The sequence below is a fragment of the Thermobia domestica genome, chromosome 11 (assembly GCF_964235325.1).
Source record: "Thermobia domestica chromosome 11, izTheDome1.hap1.1, whole genome shotgun sequence".
In the NCBI taxonomy this organism is placed as follows: domain Eukaryota; kingdom Metazoa; phylum Arthropoda; class Insecta; order Zygentoma; family Lepismatidae; genus Thermobia; species Thermobia domestica.
In genome coordinates, this window is record NC_137464.1 from 36,741,526 (window position 1) to 36,769,118 (window position 27,593).

The following is a 27,593-nucleotide window of genomic DNA, read 5'->3' on the forward strand; positions in this document are numbered from 1 at the left end:
AACGGTTGTCAGCGCAACCAAACCAGGACTTTGCTTTTTTTTCCTTTCTTTTCTTCTTGATTTTTATGTAAAAGACACAAACTCACATTATCTCTGTTAAGTATAGTTAAGTATTATGAACCTTACTTTAAATAACTTAGCCTATATCAATTTAGGATTTCGGTAAACTGAAAGATTCAATATTGTTAATTGGATGTCCCTTTTGGACAAAATATCGAAAAAGATCGACAGTAATTGAAAATGAGTGATGTAAGAAGTAAGCAGAATGAAGATTATGAGACCCGCGAAGGAAGAATTTAAACTGGGGGGAATACTGAGAAAATACAGGTAGTCCAGGTTAAATATTATAAGAGAAATCCATGCAATACCCCCTGAAATCGTCACTGGTGAGAGGAAACTGAGAACTATTACATGATGTTGTGCGTCAGAACTTCAATGGCCTGAGATCGAAATAAGTTCCTTTCATACCAGAGGTCAGTGTTTCTTTCATACATGTTTTGGGGAGGCCCTCTGGGGCTCTGAGAGTGCCTTTCCCCGCTGGAGACCAAATTACACGTCTATAATATAATAATAAATAGAATAGCTCCCCGGAACACTAAGTGTGCCCCTTCGGAAAATTGTTTCTGAAAGAAACACTGCCAGAGGTGAACCATGGTGCTCTCCGCTAATGACGCTCAAATAATAATAAATACTAAAAAACGCCATAATTTGAAATTCGAAGTCTGTCATCCCCAATGAAATTTCCTTGTTATTCAGTAGTCATCCCTTAATCACGTGAATATTTAAATTGAAATTTTCTTGAATACGAACTTTCTATTAGACCCAGCTTCAATGACCATTTTGCGGCTTTCTTTCTTTTCTTTCTTTCTTTCTTTCTTTTTTCTTTTTTCTTTTTTTTGTGCTGATCTAAATTTGGAAACTCATTCGACACGTCATTACTTGTAAGTCAATATGGTATGGAGAATGAATCAAATGAGTTGATGTTTACTTCAGAGTTAAGCCTCGTGAATCGAATTAATTTGTTTGTATTAAATTTCTTCACTTCTCAGTCTCACTTAATAATATAAAATACTTAATGAAACTACTTCGAAGAATGTACAGTAAAGTGACCATACTTCTGCTATCTTGTTAATACAGAATGACTAAAAACGATCTGACGTTTTCCTTGAATACTTAATATTCAAAGCTTATCCCATGCATTTATTAATAAATAATCTTACGAATGAAAGATTGCTTGCATTCTGCATTTTTTTAAATGTTGTTGTTATGTTTTAAGTCATCCTCCTGATATTAATTTTCAACTAGTAGATGGGATGAGTCTGAGCTTTCCCCACACACAATAACACACGATAACTTCCATACTATCTTCGACGATACAGCGATACTATATTCGACGGAGACATATTATCACTTTAATCTTTTAGACAGTAGTGTTTAGAATAATAAGAAGTAAGTAGCTTTCGATTTGGAAATACATGAATTATTCAATATAAAATGTAACTTAAGTATTCCAAGCCATCCTACTCTCTTACTCAATCAGTACGGTGTATTCCTTTAAAATTACGACCGAAGAAAAAAATGGGGCAGAACTCAGAGTCGAAATCGAATGGACTAAGGATGAATTTTATAATATCACTTGCAATAATATTTTATAATATGTCCCCTCCCACTTACATGTTCCTATGGGCAATTTTGCGTTCCTCTATCTGTAGCCTATCTTTCATAGAGAATTCGTCTGCATTCGAAACCTCACACGAAGTACGAACGCCTTGTATGAGTATCTTAGTGAATGCCCGTTCTTCGCACGGGAAGAATACGTTTATGGGAAATGAATCCTCTTTGTCCTTAGATTATTTATTTCAGTAAAAAGTATAATGATAAAAATACAGAAGATACTCTAATTTCGGCATAAATATGAAAACACATTGCCCTACAGCAGGGTTCTCAACCTGCGGTCGGGAAGATAAGTGGAAGATAACTGAACCGATCAAATTTGGTTTTAATCCATTCGCTTTTAGGGAAGTTGTTGTATCCACTATATACAAGAAATGGGTTCTACTATTATACAAATAGATGGATATCGTGAGATCTCTGCAATAGGTATATTAAAAATCCCACATAAGCTTATTACAAACCAGAAATTAGAAGGGGATTGCTGACAAGAGGATGTGATAAAATGGGGGTCGTGTTAGGAATTAGGTTGAAACTACTGCCCTACAAAATACGCCTTTAATCAAATTGATATGATTTTAAAACCTAGCTTGAAGTAGGTACTATCTTCCAAAAGTCAATTCAGACTTTTCCCGACCCTGAAAACCATGAATTCGACACAAACCTCAGTCATTTTGACATTTTATTTTTCATCTCCCACACCCCACCCTCAGTAGATGGGGCTATATTTGGAGTTAAACGGCATTGGGAACGTCACTATTCATTTCTAAATTATTTTTCCATGTCATAATTTCACTCCCCCGATGGTACTAACAGGGGCTGAACTTGAACTTAAGCGACATTGGGGTTGTCACTATGTATCTTAGCAATTCCGAAAATTCTGAATTCGACACTAATGGTCGTTTCTTATCGTTATGTCTGCTCCTCCCACTACCCTCTAGGACTGTTCAGAGGGTCTTTCTCCCACTGGATGCTGAATTTGGACTTAAATAGTATTAGAGCTATCACTAATCAACGTAGAGACCCCGAAAACTATGGATTCGTCACTAACATTGGTAGTTTTCGATCATTTTTATATGTCACCCCTTCTACTTTCCCAGGTGTGCTAGGAGGTCTTACCTTCAATGGAAGGGGAGGAATTTTAACTTAAAGGGCACAAAAACTCTCACCAATCAGCTCATGAACTAGAAAACTATGGATTCGACAATAATATCGGGCATTTTCGATCATTTTTATATGTCTCTCTCTCCTCCCGTAGGTGTGCTAGGTAGAGGTGTTCGATAAGGCTGAGGACCTATCGAACATCGGGAGTGAAAATTTATCGAATTGTCACCGGTTACCCGAAACCGTTCGAGTATTTGAAATTATCGAAATTTCGAGTATTACCGAAGTTTCGGGTATTATCGAAATTTCGAGTATTATCGAAGTTTCGGGTATTATCGACATTTCGAGTGTTATAGAAGTTTCGGGTATTATCGACATTTCGAGTATTATCGAAGTTTCGGGTATTATCAAAAGTAGTGATGGACAGTTCGGTTCCTTCACCTCTCCAATGATTCCTTCTTGCAGCCAAACTAATCAAACAACTTTTTTTTCATCTGATAAGTTATTGCAAAGTTGTATTTGTCGAAATCATATGTAAAATTATTTTCCTGCCTGCCCCGTTATTGGCGCAATTGGCAAAGTGACTATTAGTAGACTAATGGTGTCTTGGATTCCAATTTCATTCAGGTGATGCATGTTTTCCCTTCCTCTTTCTCTCTTCTGACAGAGTGTTTAAACCTTGTACAGATCTGTGGGGATAAAACTTTTCCTTCACTTCATTGCTAAGGAGAGAAGTTTTAATATGAACACCCTGCATATATGTAATACATATTATATACAACTATGCTAACCTCGAATGCATTGTTTCTTCCGAACACTCCGATAACCACGAACTTTTCCAAATATTCATGCGACTCGACAAATGCAATCATATTGATATATTTCTGTATTTGCTGCTTTCAAACAATTCGAGACTCTCGAACAGTTCGAGTGTTTCGAAGTTGCCTAATGTTTCTTACATTTCGAGTGCCTCAAACACTTCGAGAGTCCCGAACGTTTCGGGAGTCTCGATCATTTCGAGAGTCTCGAACATTTCGGGAGTCTCGGTCATTTCAAGAGTCTCGATCATTTCGAGAGTCTCAATCATTTCGGGAGTCTCGAAAGTTCGATAATTCGATAAAATTAAAATTCTTTATCGATGAAACGGTTTTGAAATTTTATCGAATTGTTATCGATTACTCGATTATCGGAACAGCCCTAGTGCTAGGTGGTATTGCCCCAGCAGTACTCGTTTCCAGATTGTAAGTAATACGTGTACCAAGTTTGGTTAAAATTGCTCCACGCGTTCCAGAGTAATGGTGAAACATACGAATACAGACATCTAATATATATATATAAAAGAAAAAGATCATGGATACATAGGGATCCCATAAATTGGATACATCGGGAACAAATAGAAAATAAGCAAAATACCTTTTTCTTTCATTCTATTGTAGGTCGAACATAGCATAAATAAAGAAACACTGAAATATATTTCTAATTATTTTAAATGGAAAGCAATGTCTAACTTTACGTAATTCCGAGATATCGACATCTTATAATAATAATTATTATTATAACTTCCATTCTATCCCTTCCACATCTAATTTACAACCAGTTTTCCTTCCTTCTACGTCCTTCCTTCTACGTCACATATTCCATATCTCTGATATATTAAGGCCCAAATGGGTTTTCGCACTACTGGTGAAAGTTTAAGAATTTAAGGATCCGCCTTGAACCAAACTTTCTATCTCGTTGCTATCTTTGTAAGTTTTATAAAACAATAAATGTACTAATCTAACACACATTATATATATTACAATAATTGAGGGATTACAAGATTTCGATAGGGTATATGCCAGCAATTGTAAACTTCGTCCTTTTTCTGCCACACCTGTTTTCTTCTTTTCTATGTGATATATATATTATTTTAATTATTTTTTATGAAAAAATCTGAATACCTAATTTCATGTCTCTAACCTTGTGGAATTCCGAGATATGGAGATATTATTATTATTATTATTATTATTATTATTATTATTATTATTATTATTATTATTATTATTATTATTATTATTATTATTATTATTATTATTATTATAGCAACCCGGATTACCTTCCTTCTATGTCGAATTTCCAGAAATTCTTTCTTAGTGGTATCTTATGTCACACATCCCATGTACTGTTCAGAGCTCAAGTTTCAGCTTAAGCTGTTCGGCCTGAGCGTTGATCAATCAGTCAGGACTTCTTATATACGCACAGATTAACATTCTTGAATATACGTACATATACTCAGTCCTGACATATACTTTTCTCCAAAGAGGATTGATGTAGTATATGGCAATACCGTAAAAAAGAACTACGAAAAACTGGTTGGTGAAAGGTTCACGCTTGGCTTCGTATGACACAGTAGAACTCACGGAGCCAGAAAAAATGAATTTTAAAAAAGACAGAAAGGAAAAATAACACGAGAACATTGTTTTCTTTTTAAGTTTAGCTTCCCTTTTTTAGCCCTGGCTATGAGACGAATGCTGCCATAATGCGTTCACATTCCAGTGCTCTACCACCGAGAATCGAACCTGAAACCCTGTATTAGATGAGCAGGGAGGGCTACAAGAAAACAAAAAAGATGATGAAATAATTAAAAAAATATTTGCTATTATAGGCCTATAGCGATATACGTAAGAATTTTTACTTTGAATGATATTATGGATTATATTCAGCGTTTGTCCCTAAGTTTATGAAAAGAATTTCAAATAATATATTCAAAAAATGAAATATTTTTAAGTTTTATGTCCCACGATTATGCCGGTTAGGCTAAAGGAGACGGTGATGATTAGAAATGAATGAAATGGTAGAATGAAGAAAGAGAGAGGAAACAGGAGAACCCCGAGGAAATCCATGCACGCGGTATTTGTCCGCCACAAAGTTCACTTGATGCGAGATGGGATCGAACCCAGGACCCCACGCACCAGAAGTGAACGCTCTACCACTGAGGCACTGCGACCCACAAATTATATCTTCAAGAAATATATGATTTTAAATATGCATATTACAAAATATTGTTGTAGAGGAATCGAGGGAGTTATGGTATTTGGGAACTGGTTATGGAATACTGGGTACGGTATATCTTCTCGGTTTTGTAAATATATGAAATGAAAATTCTAGTTTTTCGTAATGGATTATGTACTTTAGACCAGTGATTTAATGAAAGAGAATAGTTATGAAAGTATTGGTGGATTGAGAATGTGGGAGGAAACGGGAGAAGCCTGAGGAAATTCATGAACACGATGTTCTTAACCACAAACTCACATGGGCTGAGCTCAAACCCGGCACGAGAAGTGAGCAGAGCTCTACTGCTGAATCATTGTGCCCCCCACTCTGTTTTGTATTTTATTCTTAGACAGAGCATAACATCACAACATAGAGGTATTTCTGTTAGAGCTATTAAAGTACTGCAGGGAATGGAATAATCAATTGTGGAAGTGGCATATACTTTTATAAGTATGTATGCATTATTTGTTTTTAATGAATATACTTTACTTAAATTATCAACTTTTCAGCCTAATTGCAAGTGCTTGTATTCATTTTTCGCATTCTTGTTGAAACTTACTTATGTTATACTGAAAAAAAAAATGGTCATGGGACAGGATTACTTCACTTTGTATGTATTCCATAATGCCTTTTCACAGGTTCTGTAGAACTCCAAGATTCCAATCAGGATGAAAACACTATGATATAACATTCTCAATCGCCTAATAACGAAGTGAAGTGAATCTTCTAGGGCTTTAAAAAAAAAAAAAAAATTAGATGTTCGAAGTGAAATGTAAGTGAAGTATCTTCTTCAATGGGATGTATGAGTTCTTGAAGGTGTTCTGATTGTAAGAAAGACGCTTATGTTTATGATTTTTGTTACCAGTAATAACGAATACGTGGTGTACGGTACATTTTATTTCACTCATACATGTGTTTCTTGGCGTTGAAATGTTCACAAACAGCAAAGTACAATGATAGACGCTTACTACATTCTGTTCCACATGTCCTTTTCACATTTTTAATAATTATATATTTTCCGAGTAGTTACTGAACTTCAGTTTAGTATATCTTAGAAACCATTAAGTTCTTTATAAATCTGTACATAAAAATAGTTATTTCACACGAAAACTGAACGAGTTTTTTGTGAAGAATAAATTGGTATTCCATAACTCAGTTACTCCGTAGAAGATTATATTACTAAAGGTCAACATTAAAAATCTTGATTTGATTAGTATTTCTGTCACGTAAACACGCGTAGAAAGAAGAAAAAAAAGAAAAGAAGGCATCACAATTATTGTAGATGCGTCTTCTGTAGCGTAGCGCATCTTAAAACATGTTCTAAAGCATTGATCTGATTACTTTTTGAATTCGTGTTTGGTAAACAAAGTGCATTTATGTAAGAAGTTACACGCTTACATAAGCTACGCTCAATTGTTGCGTTCAAAAGCAATGTGGATAAAATAATCCTCAAACTTCTTTTTAGACCTAATTGATTTATGTTCTAAATTTTTTACTGTCTCTGTCACTTTTAATGTTCTTTCTTTTCCTTTTTTTTTTTTTTAAAAAAAACATGTTTAATGTATTTTAATAACACATTCTTTAAAAAATGTCTTAATTTTTGACGCTTAACAATATTTTAATTGATGTTGGTTCAATATGACATTGCTAAAACTACACAATTTTCTTTTTTCATGTGGATTTGTTAATGAATTAGTCTGCATGATTCCAGATACCTTTACATTGGAAATATTAACACTGAAATATATGGGAACGAATTTTGGAAGGATGTCACATCTATATTGAAAGGAACTATCCTAACATTCGCCTGATGAGTATGAGGGGAAAATACTGTTTCTAGTCATAATGATCGACAGCAGGGAAATCTCTCATCGCCCGATCGACATTTACCAGCAAGTGGGCCACTAGGTGTTGGCGACGTTTACGGCATGGGGTAGTTTATCTATACTCTTTTTTTCTGTTTCTAACACTCTCTCATTTGATATCATGTCCGTCTATGTAATTTTCATCATTCTTCTATAGCTCCACATTTCAAATGGTTCCATTCTCCGTTTTTCCTCTTCTCCTAGTCTCCATATCTCACATCCATAAAATGGCACACTCCATACATATGCTTGCATCAGCCTTTTATTGAGTTCTGTGCCGATGCTTCTGGTTAGAAGCTTCTATTTTCTTTCAAATGCCTTCTTCGCCTGAGCTACTCTGGACATTATATCTTCCAAGTTGTAACTCATTCTATACAGCACGTGTGGCCAACGGTCGACCTGAAAATCGTGATAGATAGCCTATAACATACTGGCTGTATCGATCAGTATTACTGTTTTATGATTCCTCTAACGACTAGTGAACAGATAAATAGGCTGCAGGTGTTTTTTAAAACGAAAAGTGGCCTTCACATCTAAACGGGTTGATCTTCTCTGATACATAGCATCAATGTTGACGAAGGACGTAAATCACGGGAGCCATTTCTGGGAAGGGCGGACCCCTAATTTTTTTAAAAGACCTCCTAGCATATGAATATACCTGAGACGAATATTCGGACCCAAGAGGAACCGGAATGCGGAGTGGCAGAACCTTCATAACGAGGAACTACATAATTTATACGATTTCCCAAACATTGTTGGGGTCATCAAATCTAGGAAGCTCAGGTGGACAGGTTATGTAGCTAGGATGGAAGAAAGCAGAAACGCTTTCAAAATATTAACTGGAATATTAACTGTTGAAAACAACCGTTAGGAAGACCTAGGCGCAGATAGGAAGATAATATTAAGATGGATCTCGCAGAAATAAAATACAAAATAGAAACTGGATAGGGATAGAAGTCAGTGGACAGCTTTTATGAACGTGGTATTGAACCTGCGTTTTCCATAAGCCATATAGTTAGTTAGCATATGGATATATTTGCATGGATATCTGATAACGAAACAAATATACTTAATCGGGTCCCCAAAATTACACAGATATCTGCGCAACTAACGTAAATACAGATCAACCATACAATACAGATAGATAATACGATACAGGCATGTACCCAGAAATTTTTGTTGAAAAGGGTTCAATATTACAAGATATGCCTGTGAAGTATTGAACCGTGCTATTGTACACTTGAAAACACAATAAGTACGGTAATGGTTAAGTATAGCCACTTGTATCGTCAGAAAAAAATTATGGAAATAGATTATTCTTATAAGAAAATAAATAGTATACATGAAGTGTAAGATCAAAGCTTTAGGCTGCAGGAATCATTTCTTCAGCGAAACAAGTATAGTTTTATTAAGAAAGTGTACAATTACATGTCGAGCTAAGAAAATTTTTTATTTGGGGGCGAGGAGGATCCGAAACCGTTGGACCCCCGCATGTGTGCGCCTCTGATAAGACAAACGATAAGCTTTCAATCCCTAAAGAGACTCTTGCCGACCATGTGGCGCATTAATAAATTTAATCATTTATTTATTTAATTAAGTGAACTCCACTCCAAGAGCTATTATTTTATTATATGCAGGAGTAAAAGTGCGGAGAACGCAGGGGGACGCCATCCCTCCACCTCGAAAAAATATGTACTGAGTCTCCCCAGTTCCTTAAAAAAAATACAATGGGCAAAGATAGGCAGGGGGAACGGCGTGACGTCATGCCGCTACATACCGTCCCCCCCTTTTCAGATCCACTTTTATCCCTGATTCTATGCTAACTGTTTAAACAAACTAAACAGTTATTTTATATCTTCATGTATAGCATACAATAGTAATTGCGAAAATAAAAGATCAAGATATTTCTGAAACACACTGTTTTGCTAATCGTGAGTTACAAAACCATGATGCTAGGTGTTGTAATTTATTCACTATTTCCATGTTTTTCTTTTCTGTTTATAACTCTGTTCATAACTTGCTCTCATTCAATAATGAAGTTGTCATTGGACATATTTGCCATTTTAACAAGTATATTAGAGGCTTAATTAAATTACTTGTGAAACCAGAACTCTCTGAAACTTTCTATGTATATAACAATGGCGTAACGTAACAAGTGCTTTGTAAACATATGTATGTAATAACATCAACATCATTAAGTTCTTAGTAGCCTATGCGTTAAGAACCAGCAATAGATTTGGAAAGAATTCCATGAGCGCTACGAGGAAAGGGTAAACATGGAGGTGAATTATTTGTTTATAGATAAAATAAAAAAAAAGAAGAGGGATATAATATATATATATATATACTGTATATAAGTGAAAGTTACTACGTTTGAGACTTCATACCTTTTTAACCACCCGACTTGTCTCGATCAATTTTTAAACATAAATGAGGTTCGAGCCTGGAATTCTTTTTATCATATCACTTTGATGGTGTAACTTAGGGGAAGGGGGAGGATATATATATATATATATATATATATATATATATATATATAGTGTGTTCATAAAAATACTATTATACTTTACAGTGGTGTTACGTCGCTTTGGATAATCGTATTTAAATTAAATTGGTCCCATTTGAAAGAAAAGCTCAAATATTTTTGGTGCATGTCAACCATGGACAGCAATGTGAATAATGGACGGTATCAAACACAGAAAAAGTAAATTCACTTATGTTTATTTTGTGATTAGTCGATATGTAGGTTTGTCAGACGTCCCGGTTTTCAATGAAAGAATTTACTACCCCGAAAAAGGGTTTCGGGACGCCTGTTTGTCCCGGTTTTGTGAATTTATCTTCAGTGTTTCTGGGCATAATGCTGACGTGCTCTGATTCTCTCTCATGAATGTGCAATGGACAGAGGAAAGAAATAATCTGCATGCGTCAACAATAGAGGGAATAATTAAATGTGTATTCAAGTATCGAATGAGCTGTTTAGAATTCTTTGATTATATAAGTCAGCGCAGCGGCGAGATCTTTGCAGGGTTTCTAAATCAGTTACAGTAAATATCAGAAGCGAAAGTAATAACTTGAATGTGAGTAGCTTATGGACCTTATATAGATAATGTGTTGTTCTGTCTTTAAATCAGTGTTGGGTAAGTTACTTGTAAAAATGTAACGCGTTACAAGTTACTTTACTTTCTCTTAAAATGTAACGCGTTAGTAACGCGTTACTTGCCCCCAAAAAGTAACTGCTACTTTACTTCGAAAGTAACGCGTTACTAACGCGTTACTTTTAGGTCCGAAACTTTAAAAATGTGAAAAAAATTATGACTTCAATTGTTCGTACTACTATTACTACCGTTATTATATTATTATTATTATTATTATTATTATTATTATTATTATTATTATTATTATTATTATTATTATTATTATTATTATTATTATTATTATTATTATTATTATTGCACGTTCTGAATCGCTTTATGTAAATGCAAGGACAAATTTTTACTTGATATATGAACATTTTCATATAATGTAACATTGATAGAATGCCATACTGCGTTACTTGTAGGGTTGGACACTAGCGAGTTCGAGCGAGTTTTCTTTGACACTCGATTCGACTAGAAACTGACATCCTTGAGCTCGACCCGAGAACTCGACTCGAAAAAATTTCCCCAACTCGACTCGAATTGGGGTCGAGTTCCAAGTCGACTCGAGCCAAATCCGGTGTGTAGTTTCGAGTACATTCTTCAACTATATTCCAAAGACAGTATAATTATTATCAATGACACTACTACTACTACAACTTATACTATTATTATTATTATTATTATAACACTGTATATAAAAAGAAAGATGGGCAGTTTGTATTTGAATACTAAAAAACTAGTTGATTGCCAACCTCGGTAGTCGTGAAATCTAGGAGTCAAGGATGTTGTTCACGAGCTTCTGAATTTGGATTGAGGGTCTAGGTTGAGTATTCGGGCTCGAGCCAAACACTGTTAAAAGTTATAGGGCACTGGCCAAATATCTTCAAAACTGCTCGGTCCGGGTTTAGAATTGTCAACGACTCGAGCAGCTCGGCTCACAGCTCATTCACTATCGACCCGAACCGAGAAGTGAGCCGAGTCAACAGCTCAGCCAACCGACTCGGCTAGAGCCCTCGGCTCAGTTCGCCAACCGCCTAACCTCAAATGGCTTATCTCTACCAAGCCAGCTCGAGCCGATGGTTCACCGCAAGTGAGCCGGCTCGAGCCATCTTCTCAGTTGAGCCGAGCCGAGCTGAGCTTGTTATAAAAAATCTCTTGTGGTCTCGTTATCGAGACGAGACGAGATGCGAGCAGTGTCCCCTCTCGTGAGCAACACTAAAAGTATTCCATGGCTTTCGTTTTCCAGTGTAATCAGGCCATGATTTCAAGAGACTTAAAACGAACGAGCCATTTATCAAACTCGACTAGACTCGAAACTCGACGCGAAAAACTGAATCGGCTCGGAACTCGACTCGAGGATATTACCCTTGACTTGACTCGAAACTCGACTTGAATTCGAGTCGAGTCGAGTTTTAGCTTGACTCGTATTCATTCCTATGCGTTAGAAAAAATGGTTGCTTATTATTATTCTGATAAACTAATTATATAATAATAACAATGTTGTTATGTAAAATTAAAAATAAAGAATATAGAGAAACATTACACTACTCTATAATCAACGGGACTCTAGGATAAGCAAACTGATCTGAAAGAACTCCAATATTACATACCATCAGCAAACTATTTTCTGGTAATAAAGTAGGCCTGCTCATCAGAACACAGTTTATTCATATCAACCCCTTACTGTAAATCGCTAATTATGGCACCCTATTTGTTGATAAATATTTTCCGCCGGGTCTCTTCAGACACTTTACTTTTAAATTTTGTCCACTAACATCCTCAGGTCTTAAGAAAAAAGTATTCTTCCAAATGTTCGAACGGTAAAATATTTTCGTTCTCCATCTTTATAAAAAACAACACCAATCAAAGTAAAATAGACTACCGGTATCATTGCACTCCTAATTCACTTACTGAATGTATTGATTTGAAGCTGTCAAAATCTATGACAAAATCTTCCAGGTCATAGGTTAGTACACGTGATTTCCCTGGGGCTGTCCTCATCTTCCAAAAACAGCAAGTGGGACTACGAACTTATCTGTTTCTCTGTGTGTCTGTGACTGTCGGTCACTGACATACATAGTTCATGCTCGATTGTTTCATTCTGAGAAATTCATTTACAGGAAAGAAACATTTGTTTCCGAAAAAATATATATATACACTAGCAGCGTTCACCCCGCTTCGCTGCGGTCACCCCGGAACGCAATAAACTTTGTTACTTAGATAATTTTTACTTTTTCGCTTTCAAATTGCAAGCGCCTGTCATTTATGTTAACCCGCCGAGTCACGTGGTCATGCGGGTTGCATATACATACGTTTATTTTTACCTATGATGAACTATGGAGACTTGAATGGTCCATTATCTCAAGACACTGGTAATTAAAAATTAAAGTGATATGATAAAAACCATCTAGGGTCCAAATCCTAACAACCCCCCAAAAATGAAAGAAATCGGTTCAGCCGTATTAGCGTGATGAGTTCACAAAGGATTTGTACGTTCTCTTTTATATATATAGATATATTGTAGTTACTCATCCGAAATGTAACGCAAAAAAAGTAACGCAAACTAGGTACGTTACTTAAAAATTTGTAACGCTTACCGTTACAGTTACTTTGGAAAAAATGTAACGCGTTACTAGGAAACGTTACTTAAAAAGTAACGCGTTACAAGTAACGCGTTACTTGCGTTACGTTACTTCCCAACACTGCTTTAAATGTATAGTGAGATGATTTTAGCTAATCTGAACGTATTGTTTTTAACTTCCATTCTGCTACATGATCAGACATTTCTTGACGTTCTTGAAAGAGGTGTCTAATCGTGCTTTTAAATTTCCACTTTTATTATTATTATTATTTACGAACAGGGCGTACAGTGACAAAATTCGTTCTTAGCTTCTGTATTTTTGTTTTGGATCATACTAACTGCGCCTGTACTGTAGGACATTACGACCCAGCGGAAAAGAGTTCTAGAAGTTTACAAACATTACCGTAGCAAAAGGGGGGATTTAAAAAACCTCTAAAACCATAATTTTTGCCAGCAGAAATTTACACCGGTGAAAAAATGTGTAATAGCAAAAGTCATGTTCTTGTGAAGAGCTATTTTAAGTTTTTATTCGCTATATTACTTTCGCAAACTAATTTAAGATTCCGAAAAATCTGTTACGTGTTTTATACATTACGAATTTTCTTCACTCGTCGAACAGTTCACTGTTACTATTGTAAGAATAATATGGAAGGATACCTGAGTATCTGTCGCATTTAAATTCGTAGTCTTACATCTAAGTTTCATTTCAAATCTCACTTCAATGATTACAGAACTGAGTTGTCTTTAGTATACTTTCCCATGTGTGGATAAATAATCCTGAACATGCTGTGCACGCATTCAATAATTTTAGATTTATATTTTATCTGATAAAATTTTCAGTAATTTTCAGGTTAAAATTCCGCAACAGCTTTCTCTAGCACAAGAAGTGGCAGTGGTATGAAGGTATACGTCTTTATTAATTTTGATATTGGAAAACTTGCACAAGTTTATGAAGAGATTTACTTTTGTTTATCGTTCTGGTTTTAGCGTAAATGTATTTTTTGTTGCTAAATGCTAAATTTTTAAAATTTTCTTTAGGGTAGTGTTTCTTATTCCGGTAATAACGCAACAAAGAAAAAAGTCTCTCTTCAATCATAAATAAGAGGGTATGTCGTAACCAACAAATCGGAATTCGGAATAAGAGATGCTATGTTCCGATGTAGCTCTTCTTATGTCCCCTTTTCACATTCTTTATACATTCCTTGTAAGGCGTCACTTGTTTTAACTGTGTATAAATTGTAAGTAGTAACCTAGAAAAGGCAGTTAATTAATTGATTCTGACCAAATGAATAGAAACCATGACCTTATAATAGCCTGATATCGGTGTCCTGGTTTTTCGTTTACAAAATCTGGCAACCCTAGTCGATAGGCCTATGGGTTCATTGTTGGATATTTAGCAGGTTTCTCTGGAGGTCCCGTGGGAAGTTTTTGTGTTCCTGTACTGTTATGCCGTAATCTGCTAACGTAAATTTATTTCCTTTCGTTGTGTTAAGTTGTTATTAAAGAATAAGTTTTAAGGAGTAATGGCGACCCCACAAGAACGAAGTTGGCGTGTTTTGGAATATCACAACACGCAGAGTCTGCTACAGGTTCAGCGTGCTTTTAGGCGAAGGTTTCAACATCAGGGTTCTACTCCAAGGTGACCAGACGTCCCGTTTTAGCCGAGATAGTTCCTTATTTTCAACCGTTGTCCCGTTTTTTTCTGATTCTCAAACGGGACGCCTAAATGTCCCGTTTTTAAGCAAACATGACCCAGGTGTCCCGTAAATTTATTTCCTTTCGTTGTGTTAAGTTGTTATTAAAGAATAAGTTTTAAGGAGTAATGGCGACCCCACAAGAACGAAGTTGGCGTGTTTTGGAATATCACAACACGCAGAGTCTGCTACAGGTTCAGCGTGCTTTTAGGCGAAGGTTTCAACATCAGGGTTCTACTCCAAGGTGACCAGACGTCCCGTTTTAGCCGAGATAGTTCCTTATTTTCAACCGTTGTCCCGTTTTTTTCTGATTCTCAAACGGGACGCCTAAATGTCCCGTTTTTAAGCAAACATGACCCAGGTGTCCCGTAATTATTATTCAAAATATAAATGGTCAATGCTAATTCTACACTCTTCCGTACCAACACTCATCGGGAAGGTTCAGCCGTGCCTAGAGCTTCTGAATATTCAAATGAGAATTGAGTGTTCTGTGGTTCAAATGGGAATTGAGTGGGAATTCTGAGTGTTGAAGTAGTTAAAAGTACTGTTGGGCAGTACTTAAGTTAGAAACACTGTGTTATCATTCTTACTTGTGTATTTTGTAAATTGAAAACACTGCTGAGTCCCAAAATGCAATGTGAAAGTCACCCCTCCCCCACCTTCTCCGATTCGTATGCGTCCCGTTTTTGTAAGTAAAAGTTCTGGTCACCTAGTTCTACTCACACGTCAATTTTGAAGTGGCGCTGTGATTTTGTAGATCGTGGCCTTTTGTATATGTATCATCAAAGGAAAGGCAACTCAGGGAGATCTGTCAAAATGTGGAAAACTGCAATTAGTGCATAAGTTGAAACCTGATGACACTATAAAGCGATTATATTTCTGTGAGCATTTTATGGCACTAATGGAGGACAATGAAGAACTATCAGGAAAAATAATTTTCAGTGATGAGCCAACATTCCGCGTTAGTGGAAAAGTGAACAGGCGTAACGTTAGGATTTGGGGAAGGGAGAATCCACACGCCCGTTTCAAAGTTGAAAGAGGCTCCCATAAAGTGAATGTCTTTTGTATTGTATCGAAACGTCAAATCTATGGCCCATTTTACTTCCCAGAAGCCACTGTCACAGCTCCAACTTATCTTGATATGCTCAATAATTGGTTATTTCCACAACTGGAAGAAGAAGAAGTTAATGACTTTATTTTTCCAACAAAATGGAACACCTCCTCACTGGCATTTACATGTTCTGGAACATCTAAATGAACAGATGACCAGGATGATGGATTGTACTTGTCGGAAATGATGATAATGTCTTCTACAAGTGGCGGCCGAGGTCGCCTGACTTGTCAGTCTGTGATTTATTTCGTGGAGTTATGCAAAAGATTGTGTCTATGAACCTCCATTGCCTCAAAATCTGCAAGAAGTGCAAGTTCGTATCACTGCTGCTATCCAGCCTATTTCATCAGATATGTTGGAACGTGTGAAGCGTGAGTCGGAATATCGTCTTGATGTCTGCATCTCCACTTGCGGGACTCACATTCAATATCTATGAGGTATAGTATTTTGGTCTAGGAATTAATTCGTGCGGTTGGTACGCACACATTGAAGCTGTAGTACAAACACAAAATACATAAATACCTTAAGAAAAATATTGTCCATCGCTAGCCACCACTTTCGCCCATCTGTCAGGCAATGTACGGATTCCGTGGCGAAAGAAGTCCTCATCCTTGGAAGCGATCCAGTCAGATCCCATGTTTCGATATCTTCTGAAGAAGTAAACCGCTGTCCAATCAAATCGTTGTTCATGCAATCGAACAAGTAGTAGTCCGAAGGAGCAACGTCTGGTGAATACGGCGGGTGGGGTAAAACTTCTCATCCGACATTTTCTAAATAGGTTTTGACCGGTTTTGCGACATGTGGGCGAGCGTTATCATGTTGAACAATAAGTTTATCATGTCTGTTCTCCCATTCTGGTCGTGTTCTGGCCAGAGCTTGCTTCAAACGCATTAATTGTCGTCGATAACGTTCTCCATTCATAGTTTCACCCGGTTGCAGCAGCTCATAGTACACCACACCTTTCATATCCCACCATATGCACAGCATAACCTTTGCACAGTGAATATCTCGTTTTGGTTGTGATGGACCTGGTTCACCTGGTTTCACCCAGGCCTTTTTTCGTTTAGGGTTCTCGTAATGGATCCACTTCTCATCACCCGTAATAATTCGATGCAGAAACCCCTTTCTGCTCTGTCGTTGAAGCAGCAATTCGCAAATGGTTTTTCGTCTTTCAACGTCTCTGTCTTTCAATTCATGTGGAACCCAATGTGACATCTTTTGAATAATTCCCATGGCTTTCAAGCGTTTGGAGACTGTTGTTTGATCAACGCCTAATGCTGCTGCAAGTTGTTCCTGCGTTTGACACGAATCCTGCTCGAGCAATGCTGTCAATTCTTCGTCTTGAAATTTTTTTGGCTGTCCAGGTCGCTCTTGGTCTGCCAAGCCGAAATCACCACTTCTAAACCGTGCAAACCACTTCTGACACGTTCGCTCAGCTAGAGCATGGTCACCATACACTTCCACCAAAATACGATGACTTTCAGTCGCACTTTTCTGCATGTTAAAGTAATGCAGCAGGACACCCCGCAAAAACACTTTATCAGGCACAAATTGCGCCATGTTCACTTAACTACAAACTGGTGTTGTTGACGCTTTAATCCACTGCCCTATACTACGAACGATACGCGATGACAGGGGTTTGCAACACGTGTGTGGATACACGGAACTGTGGGACGCTCCGTTCGTTGCGCCATCTCTTGTCCACCCGCACGAATTAATTCCTAGACCAAATAAAAAAATCGAGTTTTTCTTTCAAACGTGGCCATTTTCATTTAAATACGATTATCCATAAGCGACTTTAAGTTATAATAGTATTTTCATGAACACGCTGTACACAAAAATGAAAGTGATCACGTTTATGGTCATCCGACTGATCTCAATCAAATTTTCAACATATAAAGGTACCAAGAAAGTTCTGTCGCTTTTTGTGGAGGTCTGTGTTCAATTGGTCCTCACACCGTGAGTTGAATGCGAATGGAGATAAGCTGAAGGCCAGTTTTGCTGTGGGTACTGAGTATATCCAACATACTACCTGGTTGTGGCAGTTCAGTTACACCGTGAACTAGCGTAAGGACAGAGTGAACATGGGATCTCCACAGAGCGTCATAACGGTGTGTATGCTGTACGAGTTCAATCTGGGTCAAACGCCGCTGCAGCGGGACGGAAGATATGCCAGGCCTTTGGTGAGGGTGTCGTGAGTGCAGCTATGGTTTAACAAGTTTAAAAACTGTGACGAAACACACAAATACACACCGCGTGCAGGAAGATCAACACATGTACCAAATGAAGATATTCAGGCAGCAATTGAGGCGAACAGTGGGCAGACATGTGAGGAACTGGGACTACAATTCAGTGTGAGTGGAGAAACAATTCGGCAGCACCTCCATCAACTTGGGAAGCACTACAAGTTGGGTCGGTGGGTCCCATTGATTTGACTTCGGGCCAGAAGGCAACGCGAGTAGACACTTGTGTTTCTTTGCCGTCTCGTCTGAGGAAGGAGCCATTCCTGGATAGGGTGTTGACATGTGATGAGAATTGGGTCCTGTATAAAGCTTCACGGCGCCGTCATCATCGGTTAGCATCCCATGAACCGGTTTCAAAACAGCTGAAACCAGCAGTGCACCAGAAGAAGGTCCTCTTCTGTGTTTGGTGAACTCCCCGCGGCATCGTGTATCGGGAACTGCTACCAGTTAGTCAGAGCATCAATGCAATCTGTCAGCAGTTGAGCCGTGTTCCAGAAAAACTCAAAACTCTGGAGCTAGCACTTGTGAATCGCAAAAGGGTCCTCCTGTTACAGGACAAGCTAACTCCCACGTGGCTAGGATGATCCTTGACACCATTCTACGCCTTGGATGGGAAACACTATTGCATTCGCCATACTCTCCGGACATTGCACCGTCCGATTATCACCTGTTTCACTTCTTGGACGATCACCTTAGAGAACGCCAGTTCAAATCGCTAGTAGATGTGCAAAATGCACATTATACCTTTTTCGCTTGAAGACCCTCCAAGTTCAACCGCAATGGAATCCATGGCCTTCCAGAACATTGGCAGCAGGTCGTCTATTCTGATGGGGACTATTTTTGATCTTTCAGATACGTCTTAGGTGACATATCGATGTTCGAAGTTGGTGGGTGAAAAAGCGACAGAACTTTCTTGGTTACCTTTATAGATGAGGTGCGGGTCGGGGATGGTTTTTATTATTTCACTTTGATGGTGCAACTGAGAGAAAGCGGAGAAGGATATATTTAAAATGACCGTAAATTACCTATATTAGTATCGAATCTATAGTTTTCGGAGTCGCTGAGACGAATAGTGACACTTCTGATGCCGTTTAAATCCAAATTTACCTCTTTATGTCGAAGACGAAAGCGACACAACAACGTATAATATGGTTAATGAAACAAATATAGCCCAAAATTGTTGATAACTCGTTGACTTTAATTGTTTATCGAATCCACAATTTCTCGGGTCGTGAATACGGCTGGCCCGTTTGAAATGACCTTTGGAACATAGTTATTCCGGAATCCAAAACGTAAAATCGGAAAAATTCCTGAATTCAGGAATTTTCCCGAATTCAAGATTTTTTTCTGAATTCAGGAATTTTTCCGAAATGCGGAAAGTGAAATTTCCGATTCCGGAAAATTTTAGCTATTTCTATTATAACCTATTGGTACCTTTCTCAAGCTAGGGGTATTCTAAGGGGAAAGGAAATGTTTCAAAATTTACGACAGTAGTAGACACACCATCTTTTGGATTTTTATCATCGCACTTTTCATTGAAATGAGTATCCTAAGAGGGAAAGCGGATTCAAATATTTTCCATAAATCTATTCTACCAGTGCGAATCCAACTTAACACGTCACTATATGCTGACATACATAGGCGGCGACACAGTGGGCATACACAGCCGCACCCACATTAACTTCGATTTTCAGATTCCCTACAATAATCCCTTCAATTATGTATATTTATTGTTTCCTATGTTTGGATATATTCGAGTGACTTCTTAAGTCTTTCACAAGTTACTTGCTATCATAGTTTTTTTTTTTTTTTTTTTTAAGTTAAGCACAACTTAGGGATTATTTTTGAGATCTTAAGGCTGAGTCAATAGTGCAGAGCGTTCTGGCAACAATGTTAGGGTGTGTTGTCCCTTTCCAGCCTGCACCCACATTACCTAAATCCTGGCGCCGCCTGTGCTGACATGAGCAAAATAACATGGTTAAGAATAAGTTCGTATGCCTTGTTTTTCGAGAACATCTCATTTTTATGGCGTTAAATAAATATGCATCTTGTTGCAATCTGGCGCAGTGCAGTTTTAGTTTATGTTCTACTAAAGTAAATTATTTATTTGAGTATATATACTGAAAATTTAAAAAAAACAATGTTAAAAAAATATGGTTTCTATGCTCTTTGATTTATCCTAACAAATATGCACATACTCCTGACAGTGACACACATACCCGTAACTGTGACGCTCTTAATCCTAACTAATGCACATACTACTTTTAGTTCTATTACACATTAAAAAAAAAAAAGATTAAACGCAAGTTATAACTAACAGCAATGTAAATAAGCCAACTACTAATAAATATCTCAAACATCCTGTTTCGCTTTTTCGTTTCGTAGTGGATTTGTTTCCCACTATGTAACAGACCAACTTTGTAGGAGTTATGAAACTACTGCTTCATTCCTTTTAAATATATATATTTAAAAGAATATATATTGAAACACGTACGCAGCAATTTATTGAGAGGGGAAGGACTACAAATATTTCAGGGGTGTCCAAATGAGGATAACTTATATTAAAATATGATAAATTTCCAGAAAAAATGGGGTTTCATGGGAGTCTGGACTCGTACATACGTCACTGATTATTATAGTTGGTTGTTCTTTGAAGTCAACCTTTTCAACACGAACTGGCCTGCAGCTTAACGTGCAATACCAATTACACGAAGTCCCACAAGGAATCAAACCCGGGTCGTGTGCTAGCCATGTAGCTACAAGAGCGGTCGAAGTGGTACTATGCTATAAGTATCATGTTATTACATATGAATATTGATATACAATGTCGAAAAGTAAAATAACAGTGATTTCTTGTTTGTTTCAGTTATTAGTACTTGTGGTGCTCATTGAAAAAAAAAAAAAAGTAACTGAAGTGCAAAGATAAGCACAACATCTTTTTGGTTTGTCTCCTGTTCACCTAAATTTGCCTTTTTGCCTCTATTGACAATAACATGATCCCTTTCCGTTGGTGTAGTAGCTGGTGTATGCACCTTTCATTTATGGAGTCTCGGGTTCAATTTCCAGTGACAGAGCATTAAAATTTCAACGCATTGCGGTAGTTTGGGTTCCAGGTTTAACTGTAGATCCATGTCTCATATGGCCTCGGTGCTAAAAGGGATGCTAAATTCCAATCTAATCAAACAAGAATCGAATATAAGATTGTCTGAGTATTAAAGTCAACATACTAATTTAATTGTAGATTTTGATCTAAAGATGGATTGCTTCTGAAAACTAGACTTAACAGCGAGGCACGGTGGCTCAGTGGTAGAGCGTTTACCTCTGGTGCGTGGGGTTCTAGTTCGATCCTCGGTCAGGTAAGTTCGTGATAGACAACATCGTGTCCGTGGGTTCTCCCGTTTCCTCCCACATTTCATTCCACCAATTCTTCCATCATCATTCATTTGCCTTAATCATCCGTCTCCCTTAGCCTAAACCCACCCAACACAAGTACATACTGATCATGTGTAAAGAATGTTCCTCGAGGTACATTGGAATGTACATGATAGGTACGTGAATAGAGCAATCATGTGAAATACACATGTAAGGAATAAGGTTACTTCCGCCCAAAAGTACGTGCATGACACATACCGAGGAATGTATCTATTATGTGTATATCACGTACCGTGTATGTACTTGACACATTTACTTGGCATTGGCATGTGCCAGGAATGTACTAGGCATGTCAGTAATGTTCCTTAGGGCAGTGCTATGCAACTGGGGGTGCGAGTACTTAAATACTAAAACATTAACGCTTCATTTTTACGTTCGAATTTAGAAGCTTGTACTTTTAAAAAAAGCCCAACAACTAACTCTGAAAATATATGCCCTCCTCCGGCATCTGTGTGGCATTTTAAGTATCTATTAAAATACTGCAGTAACATTTACGAGCGACCGAGCTCTAACCTATAATCTTAGCATTCAAACCTTTGATTTACGGTTATTTGTGATTTCACGTTTATAACAAAGACAAATATTTTTAAAAGAGTGTAGTTTAAATAAATTACTGAAATAAATATTTTTCACAAAGTTTATCCTTTTAAATTATTGTTCAAAGGCCTTTGCCTTTAGTAAGCCTTCTCCGAAATACATGCAAATGAATTGTGCTGCCATCTTTGGAGCTCTTTTAAAATACACATATATGTTTCTCGACAATGAGATCTCAGAAACTACAGGCTCTAGAAAGATGACGTTTTCACTGATCGATTGCAAATTTCATGTAGATTGTCCAGTTCTAATTGAATATTTAAAAACCATGGGCACTATTTCTTTAGTACATTTTTACGGGTACATTGGAAGTGTTGAAATTTCAAAAAAATAAAATAAAACATCACATCCTAATCATTACACATTCCAACACCACACTGTTGTATATAGCGGTTGTATATGTCTCCGGCATTTGTTTCATAGCCAAATAATAATGGAAAAGGAAGGATAACCATTTCTCCAGTCTAAGATGAACGTTTTTGGGGAGTGTTTTTCCCAATAAGCACCATATATAGAACTGACAATATATTAATTTTGTATGTAATGTATTTGCTTATTACATACTGCATGCAAGAAGAAAGAAAACACTGGTCGTACATGAATTAGAAACTCCAACCGGAAGTAGGCTCAAATCTTGCAAACGGTGCGAGATATTCAGAAAAATAATCGAAAAATCCCCCTTTATGATACCCCTTGGCTATTTTTAAATCAATATGTCTTTAACTTGTGTCTGTAAAGAGACATGTACAGATGTTGTAAGGAATGATAAGGCGACATATGCTCATATGCGAATAATGCGCTGTGTAGAGAGCGCAGGTTCAGCTAGTTTCTTGCAAAAATTCTTCAATCGAAGATTTATAATCGCCACTGATTTTCAATTTTGTCGATATTATCTTCAAATTCCACAGAAGGTGAAAGAAGAAGCTAAATCAGTAAAAGATGTTTCACCGGTTTCAAGCTTATTGCCACTGAAAAGCGACATTTCCTGAAGGATGTCTATATTATCAGGCTGAATTTCTTTAAGGAGTTAGTTTATACTTAAACTTACGTCTTCCCGAAAATTTTATTTAACGTCTAGTTTTAACGTACAGGTTTTGAACTAATTCTCTGCTGTGTAACGTCACAATATAACCATCAATGCTAATTTTATGAGGACAATTCTGACAGTGGGGTTTAGAATGTTACAACCTAGAGAACGCATCAAACGTCAGACAATTGCAAAATGACACACACAATATATTACAATGTGGCTAAACTCAGAAAGTGGCTATAGAAGTGAAAAGCATATGGCTAAAAAGCCACTATTGGCTCTTTGGAAATTATGTGACTAACGACGTTCTCAAAATGGCCAGATCTCGTCACAAAGTGGCTAAATTGGCAATCCTAGTCGCAATACGAAGCAACTTACGCACAACCATGCCATGGTACATGGGGTATGTGCCATTCACATTCCTCACATTCCAGTGAAGCATGTAAAAGTACCTTTCAAGTGTCAGAAATTCCTCGAAAGGCACGTACCTAGCGACACGTGCTATGCATATGAAATGTACATTTTTCAAGTACCAGGTACGTAAACGGTACATATGGAACTTAAATGGCACGTTCCTAGAATGTACCTGGTTGGGTGGGAAGCTCATAATCGTGGAACGTTAAACTAATTTTTTTGCGAAGAGAGAATATTGACAGTTCAATGTACGAATGTATTTGATCAGAATATTTAGCATACGATTTTGACCCAATTTGTCATTTTACTTTGCCTATAAATAAATTTGGATATACCGGGTGTATCAAAAGTTCGGGGTCATAGGCAAACTCCGTTATAGTTATATAAAGTTACAAGAAAATGGAAAGAAAAGAAAAATTGTTGGAAATAGAATTGATGTGTTAAAAGAAAGACTAACGTTTCTAATTCAGCACATTGTTCGAACGGATCATAAGGACATGGAAAAATTGACACAGGGAACTTGCACATAGTTATGTGAGGGAACATAGAATGCCTCGAATCCACTTTCAGCAATACCGTATTTTTGATATAGTGAGGGCTCAAGGAAGCACACTGCTGAACTAGTAACGTTGCGTTCTCATTTTAACATAGAACGCCTCCCAAGTGAGGAGCCCAAACGGCTGCTGAAATTGAAAAAAAAAAATCACCATATTAGATTGAATCGACCTATTTCCAACTATATTTTCATATCTTTACTCATAACGAAGTTGGCCTATGGGCCCGGATTTTTCATAAGCCATGTATAAAAGTACCCTGACAGGTAGTTAAATCCTTGCTTCATCTTGGAATGTAGTGTAGCAAAGTGAAACCATCCCGTTTCCTAAAGCAGACAATAAATTTGAATTTAAGCATTATTTACAACAGCATTTATAATTTAACTAGAGTCAATTACCCACTTCGCTGAGTTAAAATAAGAAAAATTAGCAATATGTTCCGTTAGTCAGTCACGTTTTACTAATACTGAAGCGGTCTCTGATCTCGATCATTTATATATATCCCCTCCCCCAATTTGCGGGGCTGAATTTGGATTTATAATGGATCGGAAGTGTTACTGTTCTTCTCAGCAACTCTGAAAACTATGGATTCGACACTAATATTGGTCATTTTTGATCATTTTATGTATGTCCCTCTCCCCCTCCCTCAAGTTGCGGGGGGCTGAATTTGTTTGTAATCGGGATTAGAAGTATCACTGATCAACTCAGACACCCCGAAAACTATGGATTCGACACTAATATTGGTCATTTTTGATCATTTTTATGAATCTCCCATTCCTCTAAATTGCACCGTCAAGGTAATGTGATAAAAAAAACCATCCCCGGTCCGAACCACATCTATGTTGAAAAGTTGATCGAGATCGGTCAGGTGGTTCAAGAGTTGTTAAGTCATAGACAGTCACTTTAATTTTCATTTTTTAAATATATCTCCCCCTCCCGTATGTTGCATCATCAAAGTGAAATGATGAGAAAACCATCCCAGGCTCGAATCTCGTTTATATTCAAAATTTGATCGAGATCGGTCGAGTGGTTCAAGAGTTACTAAGTTTTATTATTGTTTTATATCTCCCCTTTCTCCCCAGCCCAAAGTTCTAGCGTCAAAGTGAATAGATAAAAACCCTCTCAGGCCAGAACCACATCCAAGTTAAAAATTCGATCGAGATCGGTCGAAAGATATGGTTAAGAGTCACAAAATGACTTTCAATTCTATAATATAGATTATAGTATTTCCTCCCATATAATAATAATAAAAATCTTACTATTCAAATATTCCTTAGCTTCATTAATCTGTTTTTCACATAAGCCTTCCAATTAACTCCTAAAATGTTATGGACACTAAAATATGCCGATTGCCCACAATTGTTTCTATTTAATTTGCATGGTTTGTTCTCCATAATTTTTTGGCTGCTGTCGATACCAATTTACTAATTCAACGTAAATGATCTGTCAAATTGACTTTGGCGCTTTCAGTAGAAATTTATTTCAAATTTCTTTTCAACATCGAGAAGGTAAAGTTATTATAACTCCTACTCTAATAAACGAAACTTAGAGTATTAGCATGGAATATAAACTACTTGTAAATTTACTTTCACCGAGAATCGAACGGGGGCCACCCGCACAGAAATCGGACCCCGTTTATTCGGGAGTCGCACTTGAATAAACGGGGAAGACTATTGACAAAATTTTAAGTGCACTATAAAGATTTATCACACACTTTTTTTTTTTTTTTTTTTGTAAGTAGATACACTGTAATTATAAATTCAAACTCACCTGTATTTTGTTCAACGGTCTGACCGGTACACCAGTGGATAAATAGAGAAAGAATGAAAAAGACTGTTCTAACACTCAGAGCCATCTATACGCGTAAACTTCACTTGAAAGACAGAGGAGAAGTACTAACACTTTCACTTGATATACCGCCTTTTAAATTACTATACTCACTATGTAATGTTCATGCGCGGTGGAGGGGATGAAAAGTACACATAGTGTAGGTAGGATTTTTTTATTAGTAGTACTACTGTTATAGGCGTTAGATTCAACTCATGTAAAATTGCCTTTGAACTTGATTGTGACATTTAGCCATGAAGATTTTGTCGGCTTCGCTTCTCATAGGAGCAACGCTCCGTTACGTCAGAAGTTTATTTCTTTCTTTCTTTTCTAACACTTAATTTGAAACTGACGACATTGATACAGAGTTTTTATTGAATAAGGAAATTTTAGCGTGGCTTTTAACGAAACAATTGCTATGAACCTTGATTAAAAAAAAAATAACATTGAAAAAATTGATGTCTTGCAAACATACTTACGCAAAAACTATGTTTAGGAAATTGTTGACTACTTAACGGTTTTAAAAGTGTTAGTGTTTACAACCTTTATAGACCAACAAAGTACGTTCTCATGATGATGCTTTGTATAAACAATTTTATAATTCCTTATCTCTTCCTCTGTTATATCCATGTTAATTCTTCAATTGAATTAGATAAACGTATTGCCTTTACTGAAACATACACATGCCAAATTTTATGCATTTCTGTGCAACGAAAAAAAAAGAAAGAAAGAAAGAAAGAAAGAAAAAACATATGATTTGACTCACAAGAATCTTATTTACCATGATACAAAAATCTCATGGCGATTTTTTAGGATTTAGATTTTTGGTCGGCATCTAAGGCCATTTGGCCCGTCACATATGAGGGATGACGTCCCTTGACGAACACACTATAGGGGGGAAGGGAAGGGAAGGGAAGAAGCGGCCTGGGACATATAAGTTACGTACCACCCCGGCATTTGCCTGGTGTGAATGAGGAAAACTCTGGAAAACCTTATTCAGGATGGCTGGCATGAAAAAGCTTTTTACACTTTTATGACCGAGTGCCCCCACCACGAATCGAACCCGAGCGCTGAAGGCGTGGTGAGTTTATTTTCATGCTGATGCCATTTATAAACGGATTTTTATTCCTTCTCCTAATGTAGCCTGAAATCGTGCAATTGAATTTCATCCCGTACCGCTTTCGACTTTCATGTCTCTACATCTAATGGTTAAAAAGAAAAAGAAAAAGAAAGAAACAAAGAAAAAGATGATTAGAGCCCGAATTTCTAAGCAAATTGCTTATTCTTTCAATTACTTCTAAAA

At 37.0% G+C, this 27,593-nt stretch overlaps 1 protein-coding gene across 1 annotated transcript in view; it reads right to left on the reverse strand.

Moving 5' to 3' along the window:
- The window catches only part of LOC145664052 (uncharacterized), a 97,738-nt gene extending 71,272 nt beyond the window's left edge, over window positions 1-26,466 (reverse strand). The window contains exon 1 of the mRNA XM_081730378.1: window positions 26,234-26,466. Coding sequence (XP_081586504.1) covers window positions 26,234-26,318 — 85 coding nt within the window. The 5' untranslated portion in view covers window positions 26,319-26,466. The remainder of the gene's footprint in view (window positions 1-26,233) is intronic.
- Window positions 26,467-27,593: the final 1,127 nt, after the last annotated feature.